We start from the raw sequence: 20,182 nt of genomic DNA, 5'->3' as shown, positions 1-20,182 counted from the left end.
CTCATGGATGCAAGACACACAAAAAACTTCCATGCTGTTCCCAGGAATGGGGAAATTTTTTCTACACCACTTTAGAATCAGGACCTTTTCAAGGCTAGAGGATTGAGAGAGGACACAGAGAAGTTGTTGTAGTCAGGGTCTTGAGAAACTGCCTGCCTGTCGGGGATTGGCAGTTGTGGAAACACCGTTAAAACACTATGGGAGACACGCCGTAACCCCTGCGGGGTCCACAGTGCCTACTGAAGTTCAGGCTTCAAAGCCATAGCACCCTTCTAGGTGATTTCACACTTCCCTTGCCTGTGAACTTAAATTAAGGTCCAAAGAGCCCTGGGAGGGTCTCCAAGAGAGTCAAGGCAGGTTATGCACTAGCTTGAAAGTACTGGAGGAAGAATGGCTTTTAAAAGTCTACTTTGTAAAGTTGTTCTTTTGAAACGCCCAAATGGCCCAGCGTGATAAGTAAGATGTGTGGTAAAGATAAGCATCTTTTTTTTGTTTTGTTTTGTCAACTACTGTGTGCAAACAACAGCAAAATTATAATCCTAATTCTCTCTTGGGGATTTTTATAACTGGGTCTGAAGGCAGATCCCTGATTTTAGGCCTGTGGTACTCCAAACTGTTTTGAGCAGTGGCATTCACGTGGAGCCTCTTTGAAGCACGTCACTCATGGGGTCCAGAGTCTGAAAAGCTGGATTTTGCCTCTGCCATTTATTGGTGTGACCCTGGGCAAGTAAGACAACTTCTGATGACAATACACCTGCCAAACCCTAATTTGAGGGTTTTGTGAGCAGTGAATGACAAAACATGCATTAATATGTTTTCTAAGCTATAAAAGGCTATAAAATATTGTCTACATTAGGGTGACTCATTTTTTAATCACACCTCACACAAATCTGTAAATCTCTACTCCGTCACACCTTTCTCCTTTGCCTGTAATGCAGGTAGTGCAAGGTGAAGGCTTTACACAGCCAGTGGTCTGTCCCTGGCCTTTGGTGTGTATGAGTTCAAATACCCATATGATTTACCCTAAAGTAAAGCAGAAGGCCCCTCCCACTTTGGGCCCCATTCAGACAGTGTTAGAATATGCAGAGCAGGAACCCCACAAGAACTCAGGAGTGAAAAAGAATTGTTAGCATGGCAACCGGGCAGGTTTAACCAATGCTAAATTCATGATTCCATTTCACAAAATACACAGGTGCCCCATTTAATTAATGAACTGGTGGCCTGCGGTGAGATCTACATAAATAATCTTCTACATAGTACTGGGAAGAGTTTTTAAAGATCAAGCAAGCATGGTATTGATTTCTCTCTGGGTACAGTGAATTTAGAAGATTCTACCGTCCCTTACTTAGGCTTATGTGCAAGGGAACACGTGCAACCTTCCAAAGCAAGTACCTGCTTTAAACCTGACCAGAATAACAGAGATGATACAAATATACAGAATGAGCTGCTCTTAATTCATTTATGCCCTGTAGGGACCCCGTCATTTGTTGAGTCCCCTCCAAATTACAGACAAGTAATTAATTTGAAATTTGGCAAAGACAAATACAGACACCTGATTTTCTCCAGAGATTCAGAGCAATCAGCCAGGTTGAGAGCACAGGGAGTGTTTCTTGTGCACTAATCAGGCCTACAACTGTTTGAAGCCATTCAGGCCTGGGATTGGCTGGTTTTAACCAGCCTTTCTATGTCACAGAGACTGATGTGCCTGAAGCACGGGACCATCTGTTGCTGAAAAGCCAGTTAGTTAGTTAGGCTGATGCTCTTACATACCTATAGTCTTCTGAGTCTTCTGAGATACTCTTCTGAGTCCTTTAAGGATTTAACTCCTGTACCTGACATTACCAAAGACCAAACACAAACTAGTATCCACAGCTTAAGGGTATGTCTGTGTATTTCTCTATTACTGTCCTATCTTCTGTTCCCAACACTGGCTTTGCCCCATTGAATTAATGATCTGTGGCTTCAGTGTCCAATATGGTATATTGGGAGAAGGGAAGGGTGTCAGTGTATGTATATGTGTATGTTGAAAGCGCATGTGTGTAGGGGTGTGTTTGTGTGTGTGTGTGTGTGTGTGTGTGTGTGAGTGTGAGACAGGGGCAGAAGGAATATGAGGAAGGGGTTGGGGTGTCCGACCACCATCTCCATCCCACACTCCAGCTGATAACCCCTGGTCATAGTGACTGCTGTTAACAGGCCTGTATTAAGATCCTGCTGTACAACCCACTGGCGACTCATTTAACTTTACGTATCTCAATTTCTTCTTCTATAAAATGTAAATTGAAAATGGCTACTGCAGTGTCTCTCAGAAAGATTGGATGGGATCCTTGAAAAGTGCCTGACATATTTATAAGCCTACATATGGTACTCAATAAATTGTTACAGTCTTTTCCAAAATTAGGGGTTTTTTTCTGACTGTAGAAATAAAAATCATATAGATATGAGACACTACAGAAAACTAGAAAACAAAGAATAACTAATCACCCAGAGATAACTCCTGTTAACATCGTGATGTGTATTCTTCCAGTCTCTGTTCTACCCATTTTTATACAGATAATATCATACGGAATACATAACTAACAGAGTAATAGCTATTATTTTTTGAGCACTTAAAATATGCCAGGAATTGAACTACATGCTTTACATATGTCATTTTATTAATCTTTATAATCCCATTCAGTAGATATTATTGTTTCCACTTTAGAGGGTTATTATCATCTCAAGGAGGGGGTGTGTGCTTAGCCTGGCTCTCTAGTGTGAAATTGAAATACTTTCTTGTGTTAACCCAACCTTTGGCTCAACAGCCAAAATAAACAGATACTAACAGAAGTAAATGCATGCGCTTGCTCTTGGCTTTTCCCTCCCAGAAGCCTCTTAGCTGAAATGGTGCCCTTACCTTGAGTATGTACATAGTATTCCTGGGTGTGTGAATGATGACATTACTTTATCCCTCTACCTGACTACTCTTAACTACCTTGTAACTCTTCCATCTACAGAATAAGTGATCCTGTTTACAAATGTATTCTAATTTTCAGGATGAGCTCTTAGCCAAAAAAAAAAAAAAAAAAAAAATCTTATGAATCTGGCCAACGGACTTTCTAGTTGGTATGTTCTAATTGCTTGGAATTGTGATAAAGCCTTGGGGAATACCTTGGGATTCTCCACTTGAAATTTTCTGCCCTCTTCACCTGACTTCTAGTTCATTGTAGAACTTTGAGCTGTGTAATGGCACTATGGGGGCAGAAGTTACGGTGGCAGCAGGGTGGTTTATTATTATTATTGTTATTGTTATTATTCAAGAATGCTGGATTAACCCCCTACCCCTACTATAGTGAGGTTCCCTAAGGGTATATACCTCTGGGGTGAGAGCAAATGAGAAATAGTCGTGCCACTTTATTGTTAACCAGGGGCCCTTACCTCCCAGTGCAGTGAAACCATAAATATGCTGGTGCATGTGACTTAGGCTAAAAGTATGGGTGGAACTTCTGACTCCTTCTAAACCCAAATCTGACCAACAGGGATTTTTACAGTTCAAAGGGATGAATATATTGCCAGGCTCCCATTTATGTAGTGCTTAAAATGTGCCAGGCACTTGATATCTATTAACTCATTTCATCCTGGCAATCGTCCTGTTAAGGTAGAAAGTATTGTCCTCATTTTAAAACGAGGAAAATGAGGCACCTGGAGAGAACAAGATGGCTATTATTCTCAACAAAAGAGAGTTTCTGGGTGGCATGCCCCTGCCCACTGGTAAATATGGCCTAACCAGGGTCCTGACTTAATCAGAAGAAAACCAAAGTGAGGGTCACAGGAGCTCAGGGTAAACTCCTCCTCCCACTGCACCTGCTGGAATTACTAAGGCAAAGTCATTCTCACAAGTCAACTGCAGCTGACATGCTCATACAGGTGGCTGCTCTCTGCTGGGATGAGGGCTCATCCCAGCTAGAACCCAAGAGGCAGCCAGAGCCAGCTTCTGCAACATAAAATGGCCTCAGACACCACCCACTTCCTTTCCCACTGTCTGGCCCACCTCTCCTGGCCCCATTTGGCCCACCAGGCATCTGGCCTCAGCCCCATTCTGAAGGTGAAGTCCTCTAAGGTGAAGTCACCAGGCTTTGGAGCCACACACACAGCTGGCTAAGGACTGTCATTAACTAGTCCTCCGTGGCCTTGGGCAAGTTAACCTCCATTTCCTCTTACTTAGAGGAGAGATAATACCTCCTGTCAGAGGGCTTAAGGGATGGCTGTACCTAAAGGCCTTTGCTACTGACATGTTGCTTGCCTGCTGTATGCCAGCTGCCCTTACAAGACACTTGTGCTCTAATGGGGATCTCCTGAATACAAAGGCTATAAGGAACCTGATGCTGCTGTGGCAGAATTCCAGGGATACCATCAGGGTGATGTTGGGGGCAGAGAGTTGTCCCCAGGGCTCTGTGATTCACTCAGACAAGGGGATAGCACTCTTCCATTCATGTGGTGTTAAAGGTTACCCACAGTCTAATGAAAAAGGGGCAGAGCTGGGACACAGAAAGCTACTCCAGAGGACTGTCTAAAGATATAGACAGATATATCAAAGTGTTTTGAAAAATAATTAAATGGTATTTCATGCAAACATTTCATAAAATTTTACATACTATAAACATTAGTGGTACAGGCTACTTCCAAATGGGATGGCTTGCTCAATAGTATTTTATGCAGGATGGGAGCAGAGGGGCACCTGGGTGGCTCAGTCAGTTAAGCGTCTGACTTCAGCTCAGGTCATGATCTTACATTTTGTGGGATCAAGCCCTGCATAGGCTCTGTGCTGACAGCTTGGAGCCTGTAGCCTGCTTCAGATTCTGTCTCTTTCCCTTTCTGCTCCTCCCCCACTGGTGCTCTGTCTCTGCCTCTGTCTCTGTCTCTCTCTTTCTCAAAAATAAATAAAACATTAAAAAAATTTTTGTTTCAATATAGGATGGGAACAGAGAAGAAAGGTTAGGTCAAACCCGATTGTCTTGGCACGAGAAAATGGCTTGGGAGAGTAGCTTCCCAAACTATTATTTTGTGAAGAATTGCCTGGTGATTTTCTTAAAATGCAAGACTGATTCAGTTGGTCAGGGATTGTACCTGCAACTGCCTTTCTAACATGCTCCCAAATGGTGCCTGTGCTGCTGGTCTATGAACCACACTCTTGAGAATCCATATGGAAGACAAAACTACCTCTCAGTTCTGCACTGATTTGGGTCCAGAGGATCAATTACTGCCAGCTCCTGCTCAGATACACATTGTCTCTGTTTGTACCTGAATGGGTTCCTAAATTGTCTTTTCTGTCATCAAGACTGACCTGAAAATGCCCACAATTAGAAAAATCACCTCTTCTCACACAGACCCAACCAGAAATTGCTCCAGGGAGCCAAGCTCTAACTGAACCCTAGGCTGCCTCCTCAAGCTCGCCCTCTGCTGGTAGATACAGGTCATTTTCTTCCAAACCCAGCCTTTCAACGTTGCTCAAATGCTCATTTTTATTTTCCAATTAATACAGGCAGAAAAGTTGCATGAACATATTCCGCAGGTTTATTTCACTCTTCTAGACTTTGGAGAATTTTTTCCTTGTATTTTAAAGGACATCCTATAGAGGGGGTAGATAAATGTCTGCCACTTACTAGCAACTTACCATTCCATGTTGCCTAAAAGTCCTCCCCAACCCTTTGTTCCCATCCATCCCAGGCACTTCCCACAGGGGAAGTGGCAAACCTTTGTTTACTCACAACCCGACCACTGCAAGATCGGGAGAGGGAGCAAGTTTCTTTTGATCCAAGGTTGGGGTTGGTAGTGGAGGCAACATAGACATGAAGACATCAGGAGCCAAAGAACATTTAAGAGAAGGATAGGAAGATTGGGAGATTGTTGCTGCTGATCATATCATTATCATTGACTCACTAAAACATTTCTTCATCACCTCCCTACTATATGCAAGACTTATGACCAGGAGCCAAGCACCTGCTAACCCTGCACAAAGAGACTGTAGCCTCATAGGAGAAATAAACATCATAGCTAATACTTATGGAGTACCATATGCCAAGCAACACACTTACATTATTTTATTTTATTTTATTTTATTTTATTTTATTTTATTTAACCCTCACAGCAATTCTGTGATCATCCTCATTGCACAAATGAGAAAAGTAGGGTGCGGAGAAGTTGAGTGATACTTCCGGTTAATGATGAAGTCAAGTAGCTTAAAATTCAATCTGTTATCTTCTCTAAGAGTGTTCTGGGGTTTGATGGGCTTGGCTGGCTGGTTCTCACTTGAAGCCCTTCACACAGTTGACTTTATACAGTCAGATAATGGCTAAGGCCGGTATATATACCTACAGCCAGGGCTGGGATGTCTAAAACAGTCTAGAGTTGGCTGGGTATCTCTGTTCACAAGGCCTCTCCACGTGGCTAGCTTGGGCTTCCTCGTGGCTTAGCAATCAGAATAGTTGGACATCTTAGATGAAAGTCAACCAGGCAAGAACTGCAAGATTTCTTAGGATCTTGCTTCTAAAAGCATATGGTATCATTTCCTTTGTATTCTGTTGGTCCAAATTGTTACAGGTCAGGCCAGAGTCAGGAAGTGGAGTTATGGGCTCTATGTCTCTGTGAGGGAAGAGCTCAAAGTACATCAAGAGAAGGAATTGGTGAAGACCACCTTAGAGACAAGTCACCACACCAGGATTTGACCCTAAACAACCTGACTCCAACCTTTGTGTATTCAACCATTATGTTCTACTGACTTCACATAAAACAGACACAGTCACACCATGCTCCTGGTGGTTGTGTAAGATAGAATGGGGTACAAAGGAGGAAGTGATTAGCTCTGCCTCAGTAGGTCAGGGAAGGCTTCCCAAAGGAAACTCCCCTTAGTGTGGAGGACAGATTACAACTGCATTGGGTAGCATTCTATATGATCCCTATATTCTATGAAGTGACAAAAGCTGAAGGCAAGAGACAGCTCAGAGGCAGCATGTGGAAAGCCACTGACCTGGAAAAGAGGAGCCATGAAGTCCAGTCCCAGCTCTGCCCCATTGTACTTCTGGGACCTTGAGAGGAACCAGTAGACCAAGAAGGGAAAGAAATAGGGGTCTCAGGCCTTTCCAGAATATCACAGAGTGGAATTTCTGACTGTGTTATGCTTCCCCCCCCCCCCCCCCCGATTGGAGACCCACACCTGGTGATCTGTATGGACTGCTCAGCAGACACCATGACCAACCGCCTTCTCCAGAGGAACCAGAGCATCCCTATGGTAGAAAACAACACCACCACCATTGCCAAGCGCCTTGAAACCTACTACCGAGCATCCATCCCTGTGATTGCCTACTATGAGATGAAAACACAGCTACATAAGGTGAAACATTTCACTTCTTTTCTCCAAAATGAGCCAGTTACCCCTCCCCCTTTTTCTTTTTTCAAGAAAAGAAAAAAACGGTAAATTTTGGTCAAGGGATCTGGGAATTAGAGCTGCATACAGCTGCACCATTTGAGCCAAAATATTTACTCTCTTCACCTTTGTATAAATCAAAGTTAATTATCTGTCATAATACAGACCATAAAAAGTTGGTCATACAGTTCTCACAGATGCCATTAAATTTGCTAAGAACAACTCCTTTTTCCAGTATAGAGCAAGGGAAGGAGGAAGGCATGGATGAGGCATAAAGTTCTGTCTTCTAGACCTCAGCTGAATAGATGGCCCAAAAGGCCTCTTCTAGATTTAAGATGCAGTGACTTTGAATCTCCAGATTTTTACACAGTTCATAATTGGCACTTGGAATTCTTGCAATAACTGTTATTGAGAAAAGCAGCATTTGGAGCCAAGAGGGCAGGTAGTTTGGTACAACAGTGAAAATACTGTGGGGAAATGTAGATAGTGTCAACCTAATGATCACAGGTGATAATCCCTGGTGAATCACCATTAATTTCATGAATTTGGGAAAACTACCCAGTCCCCCTTCATCCACTCATCTAAAAAACATGTCTGAAGCACTCCTGTGGGCCATCCATTGCCCTAGGGGTTTGGATACAGAAAATAGATGCAGTTCTTGCCTGCTAGAGCTTCAGGTTTTAGTAGGGGAGATAGACAAACCTCTGATCACAATATAGGGTCAAAGTGAGCACATAGTGAGTTCCAGGGCCCTTGAAACCAGTCTAAAGGGACAGGAAAGGCATCAAGGAAGGTCACTGGAGAACTAAGAGGGGTGATGTGAAAGGAGCAGGGCACCCCACACAGAAGGAGCCCCAAGTGAAAAAGGTCAGGAGGAACAAGGAACTCAGCTTGGCTGCAACACAAAGTGCCAAGGAAAAGAGGAACAAGAGATGGAGATGGAGAGAGAAGCATGGACCGGATCAGGATGACCCTCATGCAGAGGCAGGTAACTGTCCTGTTGTTGATGGGACAGGGGCAGACACAATCAGGGGTTGAGACAGAATGTTCAGTCCATCACCCTTGTGGAGAACCGATCCTGAGAAGGTAGGGCCAGGAGACCACTGGGAGGGTGGGACCCAAAGCACAATAGAGAAAGTGGACACCTACTTTCTGCTATTCACAGGAAGTTAGTAGAAGACATCAGTCATAAATAACACACTTGTCTCTGAAGCAGCTACATCAATTCTTTGGCAGTAACCATTGATCATGAATCTCATCTTCTAAACCTGTTAATGGTCATTTTCCAGAATCCTAGGAACTTATCCCTGGGTGTAGAAGTCTGAAAGGTGCCCCTTGATGTAACTCAGGGATATCAAATACATGGCATGAGAGCCACCATCCCCAGCTTCCATAACCAAGGCAGACATTGCTAATCCACTCTTTCCTGCAGGACCCAGATGTGGCCTCTGAATGTTTGTTAGCACAGCACTCAGGCTGCTACTACCAATTAATAGGACTTGATATGCAAGATGAAATCTATTTGCCCTGCTTTGTGTAACCTCTGGTTGCCACATAAAAACAAACAAAAAACTTACATTAAAAAAACAAGCAAAAAAAAAAAAAAAGTACATTATGTAAGAACAGAGTCTTAAGAATTCAGTGTTGCAAAAGCCTTTACAAGATTAGTGATTTCCACCCTTTGTGCAGCCTGGAACACATAAGAAAATTATCCAGATAGAAGAGAATTTCTTCCATTTTCGATGTGTACAGGTGAAAAAATCCCTAAGTAATTGAGAGCTTAACCACTGGCAGAGTCAGAAAATCTCTTTTCTCCCCCTCGTGTATCATTCCAACCTAAATTCTACACACTCACAAATGATTGGGACGTGGATACAGGACTGAGTTCTCAGATAAATCTGAGTTCTGGATTCCTCCCCAGAAATATCTAAGTTAGTGGAAAATGAAGTTTCCAGTTCCATTGGAATCATCTCATCAGCTTTCCATGCATTTTGGAGACACTGGCAGCTGGGTCTGCAGTGAGGTGACATTTATGATCCGCTTAGCAAATATTTAAGACTGACTCCAGAGCAGTGTGGCTCCAGGCCGCAAGACTCCCAGGGGGCCTCTCAGAGGAAGTGCTTTGTGCCTTTGTGCCACTGCCTCTGCCCAACTGGATGAAGGAGCTCCCCAACTTTGTGGGGTTGGGGGGCACAGCAAGGGTTCTGGGTGCAGGGAAGTGAGACTTGTTTGCAGATGCCTGTGGGGTTTGCCAGTGGTGGGGCTACCTGGGGACTGGAGGAGAAGCAGGGGAAGGGGACAAGCTTGGGGAAGAGGAAACCCTCTGTCCCTTCATGCTCTCTGGGCTCTGGGCTCCTGTCCCGGCTTCTTTTTTGTTGTTTTTTTTAAATTTTCTTTTTTATTTTTTAAAATTTATATCCAACTTAGTTAGCATATAGTGAAACAATGATTTCAGAAGTAAATTCCTTAATGCCCCTTACCTATTTAGCTCATCCCCCACTCCCACAATCCCTCCAGCAACCCTCTGTTTGTTTTCTATATTTAAGAGTCTCTTCTGTTTTGTCCCTTTCCCTGTTTTTATATTATTTTTGTTTCCCTTCCCTTATGTTCATTTGTTTCTCTCTTAAAGTCCTCAGATGAGTGAAGTCATATGATTTTTGTCTTTCTCTGACTAATTTCACTTAGCATAATTCCCTCCAGTTCCATCCACATAGTTGCAAATGGCAAGATTTCATTCTTTTTGATTGCCAAGTAGAAATCCATTGTATATATATACACCACATCGTCTTTATCCATTCATCCATCGATGGACATTTGGGCTCTTTCCATACTTTGGCTATTGTTGATAGTGCTGCTATAAACATGGGGGTGCATGTGTCCCTTCAAAACAGCACACCTATATCCCGTGGATAAATGCCTAGTAGTGCAATTGCTGGGTCGTAGGGTAGTTCTATTTTTAGAATTTTGAGGAACCTCCATAGTGTTTTCCGGAGTGGCTGCACCAGCTTGCATTCCCACCAATAATGCAAAAGAGATCCTCTTTCTCCGCAGCCTCGCCAACATCTGTTGTTGCCTGAGTTGTTCATGTTAGCCATTCTGACAGGTGTAAGGTGGTATCTCATTGTGGCTTTGAGTTGCATTTCCCTGATGATGAGTGACGTTGAGCATTTTTTCATGTGTCAGTTGGCCATCTGGATGTCTTCTTTGGAGAGGTGTCTATTCATGCCTTTTGCCCATTTCTTCACTGGATTATTTGATTTTTGGGTGTTGAGTTTGAGAAGTTCTTTCTAGATTTTGGATACTACCCCTTTATCTGATATGTCATTTGCAAATAACTTCTCCCAATCTGTCAGTTGCCTTTTAGTTTTGCTGATTGTTTCCTTCGCTGTGCAGAAGCTTTTTATTTTGGTGAAGTCCCAATAGTTCATTTTTGCTTTTGTTTCCCTTGCCTCTGGAGACGTGTTGAGTAAGAAGTTGCTGCAGCCAAGGTCAAAGAGGTTGTTGCCTGCTTTCTCCTCAAGGATTGTGATGGCTTCCTGTCTTACATTTAGGTCTTTGATCCATTTTGAGCTTATTTTTGTATATGGTGTAAGAAAGTGGTCCAGGTTCATTCTTCTGCATGTCACTGTCCAGTTTTCCCAGGACCACTTGCTGAAGAGACTGTCTTTATTCCATTGGATATTCTTTCCTGCTTTGTCAAAGATTAGTTGGCCATAAGTTTGTGGGTCCATTTCTGGTTTCTTCTTTCTGTTCCATTGATCTGAGTGTCTGTTCTTGTGCCAGTACCATACTGTCTTGATGATTACAACTTTATAGTATAGCTTGAAGTCCAGGATTGTGATGCCTCCTGCTTTGGTTTTCTTTTTCAAGATCGTGTTGGCTATTCAGGGTATTTTCTGGTTCCATACAAATTTTAGGATTATTTGTTCTAGCTCTGTGAAGAATGCTAGTGTTACTTTGATAGGGATTGCATTGAATATGTAGATTGCTTTGGGTAGTATCGGCATTTTAACAATATTTGCTCTTCCTATCCAGGAGCATGGAATCTTTTTCCACTTTTTTGTTTCTTCTTCAATTTCTTTCATAAGCTTTCTATAGTTTTCAGCGTATAAATTTTCACCTCTTTGATTAGATTTATTCCTAGTTATTTTATGGTTTTTGTTGCAACTATAAATGGGATCGATTCCTTGATTTCTCTCTCTGTCGCTTCATTGTTGGTGTATAGGAATGCAACCGATTTCTGTGAGTTGATTTTATATCCTGCAACTTTGCTGAATTCATGGATCAATTCTAGCAGTTTTTTGGTGGAATCTTGTGGGTTTTCCATATAGAGTATCATGTCATCTGCGAAGAGTGAAAGTTTGACCTCCTCCTGGCTGATTTGGATGCCTTTTATTTCTTTGTGTTGTCTGATTGCAGAGGCTAAGACTTCCAATACTATGTTGAATAACAGTGGTGAGAGTGGACATCCCTGTCTTGTTCCTGACCTTAGGGGGAAAGCTCTCAGTTTTTCCCCATTGAGGATGATATTAGTGTTGGGTGATTCATATATGGCTTTTATGATCTCAAGGTATCCTCCTTCTACCCCTAGTTTCTTGAGGATTTTTATCAAGAAAGGATACTGTATTTTGTCAAATGCTTTCTCTGCATCTATTGAGAGGATCATATGGTTCTTGTCCTTTCTTTTATTGATGTGATGAATCACATTAATTGTTTTGTGGCTATCGAACCAGCCCTGCATCCCAGGTATAAATCCCGCTTGGTCGTGGTGAATAATTTTTTTAATGTATTGTTGGATCTGGTTGGCTAATATCTTGTTGAGGATTTTTGCATCCATGTTCATCAGGGAAATTGGTCTATAGTTCTCTGCCCTGGCATCTTGCAACAGCTTCATCTCCCCCTGGATTCTAAGTGACAGTTTCATGTTCTTTGGATTGTTAGCACCTCCTCCCCCATCTCGTTGGTTTATTGAGCCCAAGGCAGGGTCGCATACCATCCAGGTGGGTTCTTGGATCATTTAAGGAGTTTTCTTAAAATTAGGTAGGAGTGGAGAATGCACTTCTAGATGCAAGCAAGACAAATCAGTAGTTCAGTGAGATTTACTTAGGTATTAGAGACACATCATGGGCCAGCCCAGAAATAGACCACCCTGCACAAGCACTTCCTTCAGGCCTCCGTGTTGCCCAGTTACCCATCGGCTGACACCCCTGCCTAACGACGGTCAGCTCTTTTGGCCGCCAGCTAGCTGAAAAAAGTACGATGCAATTTCAGACAAAGGTACCCAAAAAGTAAAGGGGAATTTGCACAGCCACTGCCTTACTATTTATGCCTTTATTATGCCATCATTATGCAACACAGTTAGAACTCCTTAGAACATAAACCAGGGGATAGAGGCATACGTGATACAGATGGATCCCCTGACTTTCCAAGTGTTTTCCCTGTCTCATAAAGGCAGCTTTGCTCTGCATCTGAGAAACAGAACTTTTCTTCATCCACTCTCTTCTCCCTGTGCTCAGGGCAGACATCATTAATCAACCGTGGCACTGCTTTCCTACGAGTCTGGACAGCTGCCATAGAAACTGTCCCAACACAGCAGTAGGATAGCCACACCCACTCACTAGAATTAACCCCTAAAAGGAAGCGTTTATTTTGTCTTGAGTGAGAGGATTCATTGTTTAAGAAGAAAGAAAATAAGGAAGGATGGAAGAAAGGAGGGAAGGAAAGAAGGAAGGAAGGAAGGAAGGAAGGCAGTAAGGAATAAAAACTGAAATATAGCAATTTAGGGTAAAAAGCACAGCAACTGGCCAAAGACCTTTGGTGGAGAAAATACTTCCCTGGACCTCAGAAAGCCTGATGTGTTGTGTGAAGGAGCTTTGTGAATTTGGGTGAGTGATTTCACTGTGTAACCTCTCCCTTCTTCATCCTAAACTAAGATGGATGGACAGAATAGGACCTCCTGGACTCCTCCAGGCCTATCACCTTATATTCTTTCTATATAAGAAGATTATAGATTTTTGTTCTTTTTTTTATTTGAGAGAAAGAGTGTGCATACAAGGCAGGGAGAGGGGCAGAGACAATGGCAGAGGGAGGGAGGGAGGGAGAGAGAGAGAGAGAGAAAGAGAAAGAGAAAATTTTAAGCAGGCTCCATGCTTAGCCAGAGCCCAACTCAGGGCTTAATCCCATGACCTTAACCCAGGGCTTAATCATGACATGAGCTGAAATCACAAGTCGGACACTCAAGACTGAGCCACCCAGACGCCCCTATATTATTTTCTAATCATAAAAGTAATACAAACTTATTTTAGAAAATATAAAAACTAGGTAAAGCCACCACTCAGAGGCAAACATTCTAGAGTATTTCCTCCAAAACTTTATTTATTTATTTATTTATTTATTTATTTATTTACTATTTTTTTATAAGTTTTTTTTTTAATGTTTATTTTTGAGACAGAGAGAGACAGAGCATGAACGGGGGAGGGTCAGAGAGAGAGGGAGACACAGAATCTGAAACAGGCTCCAGGCTCTGAGCTGTCAGCACAGAGCCCGATGCAGGGCTCGAACTCACGGACTGCGAGATCGTGACCTGAGCCAAAGTCGGACGCTTAACCGACTGAGCCACCCAGGTGTCCCTGTTTCCTCCAAATCTTACTGCTATGAATTTTTAAAACATGATTGTAGCTGTAGATCTATCGATTAGGGCTCCTTGCTTGTAGGTAAGAGCCACCAACTCCAGCCTGACCCAAAACACAAAACTTGATGATAAGCTATGCAGTCCACAGCTGAAACACAGCAGGCCCAAGAAGGCTGTGGGACCAGGTCTCTCTTGCTTTTCACACATGCCTTCTTCTCTCGTCATCCGGATTTTTCTTTCTTTGGCCCAGAAGCCAGAATATGGCCACCCTACAAGCGCTGCATCCACATGTGAGCACAACAGCTCCAAATTCAGGCAGAAATGTTGTGAATTGCTTTGCTTTGCTCACAGCCTTCTCCCTGCTCCTCTCTGGCCAGGCAGGTGTGGTCATTTGTTGTGTGATACTTTGTTGAGTGCGCACTGCATGTCAGATACTATTCTCGGTGCTGGGGACACAGCAATAACCAAGATAAACCCCTCACTGAAAAGGTAAAAATGGCACATAAGAAAGTAAAATAATTGCTGATAGGATCATCTCTATGCATAAAACAGAGTAAGGTGTTGGGGGTGAGTATTTTAGGTGGGTGTGTTGGGAAAGTCTCCGAGGAGGTAGCATTTGCATTAAAACCTGACCCATATACACACACATGGCTGCCTGGGACTCCTCCCTGGGAACTGGGTGGGGGATAAGGTATTCCCAGAAGAGAAGGGCTTGTTGTGAGCTGGGAGAAACGCCAGAAATAGCTACCTCCAGTGGCATATGCAGAATTGTATAAACTGATACTTCAAACTTCTCTTTTTGCTAACTATAAAAAGTAACCGCTACTTTTAAAAAAGAAATACACTTTAAAATCTAAGAGTATAAAGATAAGAATTCTTCCGTCCAAAGATAACCTAACTAAGGAACATTTTGATACATTTCTTACATTTGTTTTTCTCCACTTGTTTCATACTTTTTCTTCATGGTATAATCAGCCCAGAAACACCCCAGGCCATAGATGAAGAGGGCTTGATAACAGATGATAACTGTCCCTGGGCTATTTATTAGTCTTAATTAAAAAAAAAAAAAAAAAAAAGGAGGGGCCGCCTGTGTGGCTCAGTCAGTTAAGCATCCGACTCAATCTCTGCTCGGGTCATGATCTCACCATTCATGGGATCAGCCCTGTGTCCGGTTCCTCACTGACAGTGAGGAGCCTGCTTGGGATTCTGTCCGCCTCTCTCACTGCCCCTGTGCCACTCCCTCTCTCTCTCAAAATAAATAAATAAACTTAAAAAAAGAAAAAAAAAGAGGCCAATGACTCATTACATATGCAGTTTTACAGATGCAGGAAATCAAGTTCCTTGGCAACTCTCTCTGCTTTTATAGAGGAGAAATTAAGTTTCTTGTTGGGCAATTTTTCTGCTACAGTGTCCCAACTTCATAAAGAGTTTAGCCATTTTTAGTAAGTCCTGAAATAGTGCAACACCCATTGTTGTTCTGGGTAGTCATCCAACCTAACAGGGGACTTCTTGTGAACCCAGAGATAAAGAATGAGAAATGCAGCTGCTGGCACTACCATGGAAGGAGTGGAGGCAGAAGGCACCTAAGGTCAGACTTCACCCCTTAATAGACTGGATCCCTAAGTGTGCAGTCTAACACAAGCAAAGGAAAACCCAAAATTACTTTTATACTTTGAATTCTCTGTACTTGAGTTCTTAAATTTTCCTTAAAGTTTATTTATTTTGAGAGAGAGAATGTGTGTGAGTGGGAGAGGAGCAGACAGAGAGGAAGAGAGAAAATCCCAAGCAGGCTCTGAGGTGTCAGCACAGACCCCAGCTTGGGGCTCGATCCCACAAACCATGAGATCATGACCTGAGCCGAGATCAAGAGTAAGAATCAGACCCTTAACTGACTGAGCCAGCCAGGTGCCCCTTGAGTTCTTAATTTTGATTCTTCCTTCGGTTGGCTAAAATAACTCAAACTGGTTTTTAGTTCAATTTTTCTGTGAACATCTGAGAATATTGCTTTAGTGGCTTTATACACACATATCAGTGTCACTGAATATAAAACTTTTAGGTCATGATATATTTCTATCAAAATGGAGAAAACATGCTCCACTGTTTTCAAGCATTTAGTGTTATGGAGGAAAAGGCACAGACAAATTCGGAAGTCAACTTTTTTCAGCTGGTATCTTTAAAGAGTTTTTTTTTTTCAATTTTTCCATGTCATTCAAAACTTGTGTCCAGATATCAGTCTCACTTCACCGATTCCCACTGGCAGAGACACCTTTTTTTTGTTTGTTTAACTTGAGAGTTTGGGGTAATTATTCTTTGATTATTTTTTATGTACCTTATTCCTTTTTTCTCCTCAAAACTCCTCAAAAACATAAAATTCTTAGATCTCACTCTGTTCCTTCTATATTAGCTCTGTCCTAGAGAAATATAATGTGACCCATATATGCAATGTTAAGTTTTCTAGTAGCCATATTTTAAACACTAAAAAGAGGGGCACGTGGGTGGCTCAGTCGGTTAAGCATCTGACTTGGGCTCAGCTCATGATCTCTTGGTTTGTGGTTCTGAGCCCCATGTCGGGCTGTGTGCTGACAGCTCACAGCCTGGACCCTGCTTCAGTTTCTGTGTCTCCCTCTCTCTCTGCCCCTCCCCAGGTTGTGCTCTGTCTCTCTCTCTCTCTCAAAAATGAATAAATGTTTTTTTAAAAATTTAAACAGGGAAAAGAAACGGGTGATGCTGATGTTGTTATCAAGTCTTTGAAATCCAGTGTGTATTTGAGCTGACAGCACAGCTCAGTTCAGAGTAGCCACACACCTCAAGTGCTCGAGAGCAACACATGGCAGTGATTTCTGCATTGGAGAGCACAGTTCTCAATCTATAACCCACTCTGTTGTTTTCATTTCTGTGGTCTCGACTTTCTAGGAAAAAACCCCAAATGTGTCTTCCACCATTCCGGTTCAGCTTTTCACACTATTGTTCCTGCTCCCTAGTTACCAGTATTTATCTTAATTCTCATGTGTGTTTTCTGTTTGCCCCGGCTCATTCTTTTCTTCTCATGCTGTTGCCTTTTCACCAAGCCTGTTCTCATTTCATGACTGCCTGCTCTTACTTCATAGCAGCCATGTCTTCTTACATACAGTTTAAACTAGCAGTAGTATCCATTAACTTTCCCTCCTGTGTGTTTGTATAGCACTGTTTCTTTCTCCATCTTTGTATTTATCATGCTTCATTATAATTACTTCTTTACATGTCTGTGGCCACCAATGGAAAGTAAATTCTGTAGTGGGAAGAATTAGGTCTGTCTCGTTCACACCTTTATCCCCAGAGTGTAGCATAATGCCTGGCACATGAGAAAAAAAAAAGTACTCAATAAATATTTATTGTTGAGTATTTAAAAAATTGTATTTAAAACTTTTCTAGTTTCTATATTATATGATTATCAGAGATCTTTTTTCCTTCTGAATCTCTGGAATAGTGTGCCCTTTGTCTGTTTCTAGTTTTTTTCCCCCCAGAAACCTCAGTTTGTTTAAGTTTACACATCCTCTATATTCTGATTATCTATCGCTGTGTAACAAGCCATTCCACAACTTAGTGGCATAAATCAATAGCCGTTACTTGATAGTTGTGGCTTCTGTGCTCCGGGAGTTTGGAAAAAGCACAGTAGGGATGGTACTTCTTGGCTCCATGGTATTTGGGGCTCAGCTGGGATGACTCAAACTGGGGGCTGCCACGGAGAGGGCTGCTATGTCCAATTCAAAGATGGAACCTCATTCACATGTCTGGTGCCTGAACCGGGCTGGCTTAGCTGGAACAGCCAGACACCTGCACATGACCTCTCTAGAACGGCTTGCACTTCTCACAGCACTGCTCCTGGGTTCCAAAGGGTGGTGCCCCAACGGGAGCCTCCAGTGAGTGAATGTTCCCAAAGGCCAAGGCAGGAGCTGCAAGGCTTCTTCTGGCCACACCGAGATCACACAGCCTCACTTCTACTGCATTCTATTGGTTCTAAGGCCAGCCCAGGTTCAAGGGGAAGGGGATTATAGGCCAGCCCAGGTTCAAGGGGAAGGGGATTATAGTTCATCTCTTGATGAGTGAGTAGCAAGGTCATATTCAGAAGAGTATGTAGGGGGGCGCCTGGGTGGCTCAGTCAGTTAAGCGGCCGACTTCGGCTCAGGTCATGATCTCGCGGTCCGTGAGTTCGAGCCCCGCGTCGGGCTCTGTGCTGACAGCTCGGAGCCTGGAGCCTGTTTCGGATTCTGTGTCTCCCTCTCTCTGACCCTCCCCCGTTCATGCTCTCTCTCTGTCTCAAAAATAAATAAACGTTAAAAAAAAATTAATTAATTAATTAATTAAAAAAAAAAAAAGAAGAGTATGTGGGGTGGGAGATATTGTTGCAACCATCTTTGGAAACTATAATTTGCTATGTCCTTCAATTAGGAGGTGGGGTGGAAGGGAATCTCATGGCCCACATGATGTACAGGTGATTGTTAATCTCACTTTTTGTGTGCTTGAGGACCAGCGGCACTCAGGTCTGTTCCTGTTGGATCTCATGCTGGAAGGCACACTGGGGTGCATCAGGGAGGCTCACACCAAATGTGGGATTTGGGGGTTGAGGCGCGCTGAGCAGGGACCACTACCACCCCGAGATGCACTTGCTCCTATGCCTCTTCCTGCTTCCCCTCCTGCATCAGGATCCATCCTTTGGGACATGTTCCCCCCTCTCTCTTTAGTTGTTCTTTTGGTAATACAATCTTAAATTAGATTTAGAAAAAGATGTCCTGGTGGGACTCAGGGAGAACCGCTCTTGTCTTTGAAAGTCGTAACCACATAGCAGAATGGCAGATGCCGACTTTTCTGGTCATTTTCTAAGTCAGGAGCAGATTATGGAATCTAATTCCACTGGCAATAGGTAGCAATCCAAGTTTTCAGAATTCTGTAGCAATTCATCTTTTTCTGGGTCTCCATGGGTATTTTGGTGGGAAACTGGGAGAGGCTATAGCAACGGGTGCTCACCAGATCCTATGCCCCAGGAGGTGAGAGGGGGTTTCTCTTCAGATTCTCTGAAGATCAAACAGACTAAGGAGAGAAAAGCATTAGCAGGTGATTCAGTGGTCCCAGCTGTGTTAAAACTGTCAAGTGTTCACATTGGTGGCTGGGATTAGGTTTATTTCAAAGGATTTTTTTAAATTACTAAAGTAATAAGTACTTAATATAATAAGCAAGGAGTAGAAGTATCTATGTGTATATGTGTGTATAAATGTATATATAAATAAAACAATTAGCAATGCCTTAATACCTCCAACCTTACTCCCCTCGAATACCCAGCATGAACAGTTTATTGTGTATCTTTCTACCTTCCCTCCCCAATCCTACTCTTCCTCCTCCTTGTCTCTCTGCCCCCCCCCCCCCACACACACACTCTGTCACTCTCTCTCTCTCTCTCTCTTACTCTCTCATTCTCTGACCCCGACCAGTCTACTTTGTATAAATACACATACCCCATGGTGGAAAGTTCTGATTTCATGAAAATACTATCCTGTACACATTTCTCTGGAAGCCAATACAGACGTCACAGTGTTTTCTTTTTAGTAGTCATGTAATATTCTATAACATGGATATCCTATAATTTGTTCAACCGGTTTGTTTCTAGTTTGGTTGTTTTGTCTACTACTAACAACTGTGCAGGAACTGGAACACCCTTATTTGGGCTTTTGTGTCTAGTAGGAGAGATTGTTGAGATATTTTAAGCAGTCTTTTTTTAACCCATTCGTTTGCACTTCCTTCTCTCTCCATGTCCCCCTGAGAAGAGGTTTTTGAATGCAGAAAAGCTTCTGGACTTCTCAGTTCCTGGCTATTTGGCTTCTTCTATCAATGCCCCTCCCCCGCTGAGTTTGCTTCTCAGTTCTGAGTGTGAAGCGTGCCGGGTTCGGGCTGGAGCTGCCCTGGGTGAGTGCCAGTAGCAGCCTGGGTTTGGAGACAGCTCTCCATCCTGCTTGCCTGCCCAGTAAAAAGAGGTGCACAAAAGGGCAGGTGACTTCAAGGAGCCCCAAGGTTCTGTCCTCTCACCTGACAAATGAGGCATAAATCTTCCATCTGTCTCCCAGAGTCTTAAGAAACTCATTCTTCATTATTCTGCCTGACTAGTCTTCTCTCCACCCCCC

General features: G+C 42.9%; 1 protein-coding gene across 1 annotated transcript in view; it reads left to right on the top strand.

Annotated features, from left to right (window-relative positions):
* Positions 1-20,182, top strand: part of AK5 (adenylate kinase 5) — a 260,907-nt gene that overhangs the window by 233,169 nt on the left and 7,556 nt on the right. Inside the window, exon 13 of the mRNA XM_049616985.1 lies at positions 7,182-7,366. Within this exon, the coding sequence (XP_049472942.1) occupies positions 7,182-7,366 (185 nt within the window). The remainder of the gene's footprint in view (positions 1-7,181; positions 7,367-20,182) is intronic.

The sequence above is a fragment of the Panthera uncia genome, assembly GCF_023721935.1.
Source record: "Panthera uncia isolate 11264 chromosome C1 unlocalized genomic scaffold, Puncia_PCG_1.0 HiC_scaffold_4, whole genome shotgun sequence".
NCBI lineage: Eukaryota > Metazoa > Chordata > Mammalia > Carnivora > Felidae > Panthera > Panthera uncia.
The sequence above is the reverse complement of the archived record's forward strand: the minus strand, read 5'-3'. Positions and strand labels throughout refer to the sequence as shown.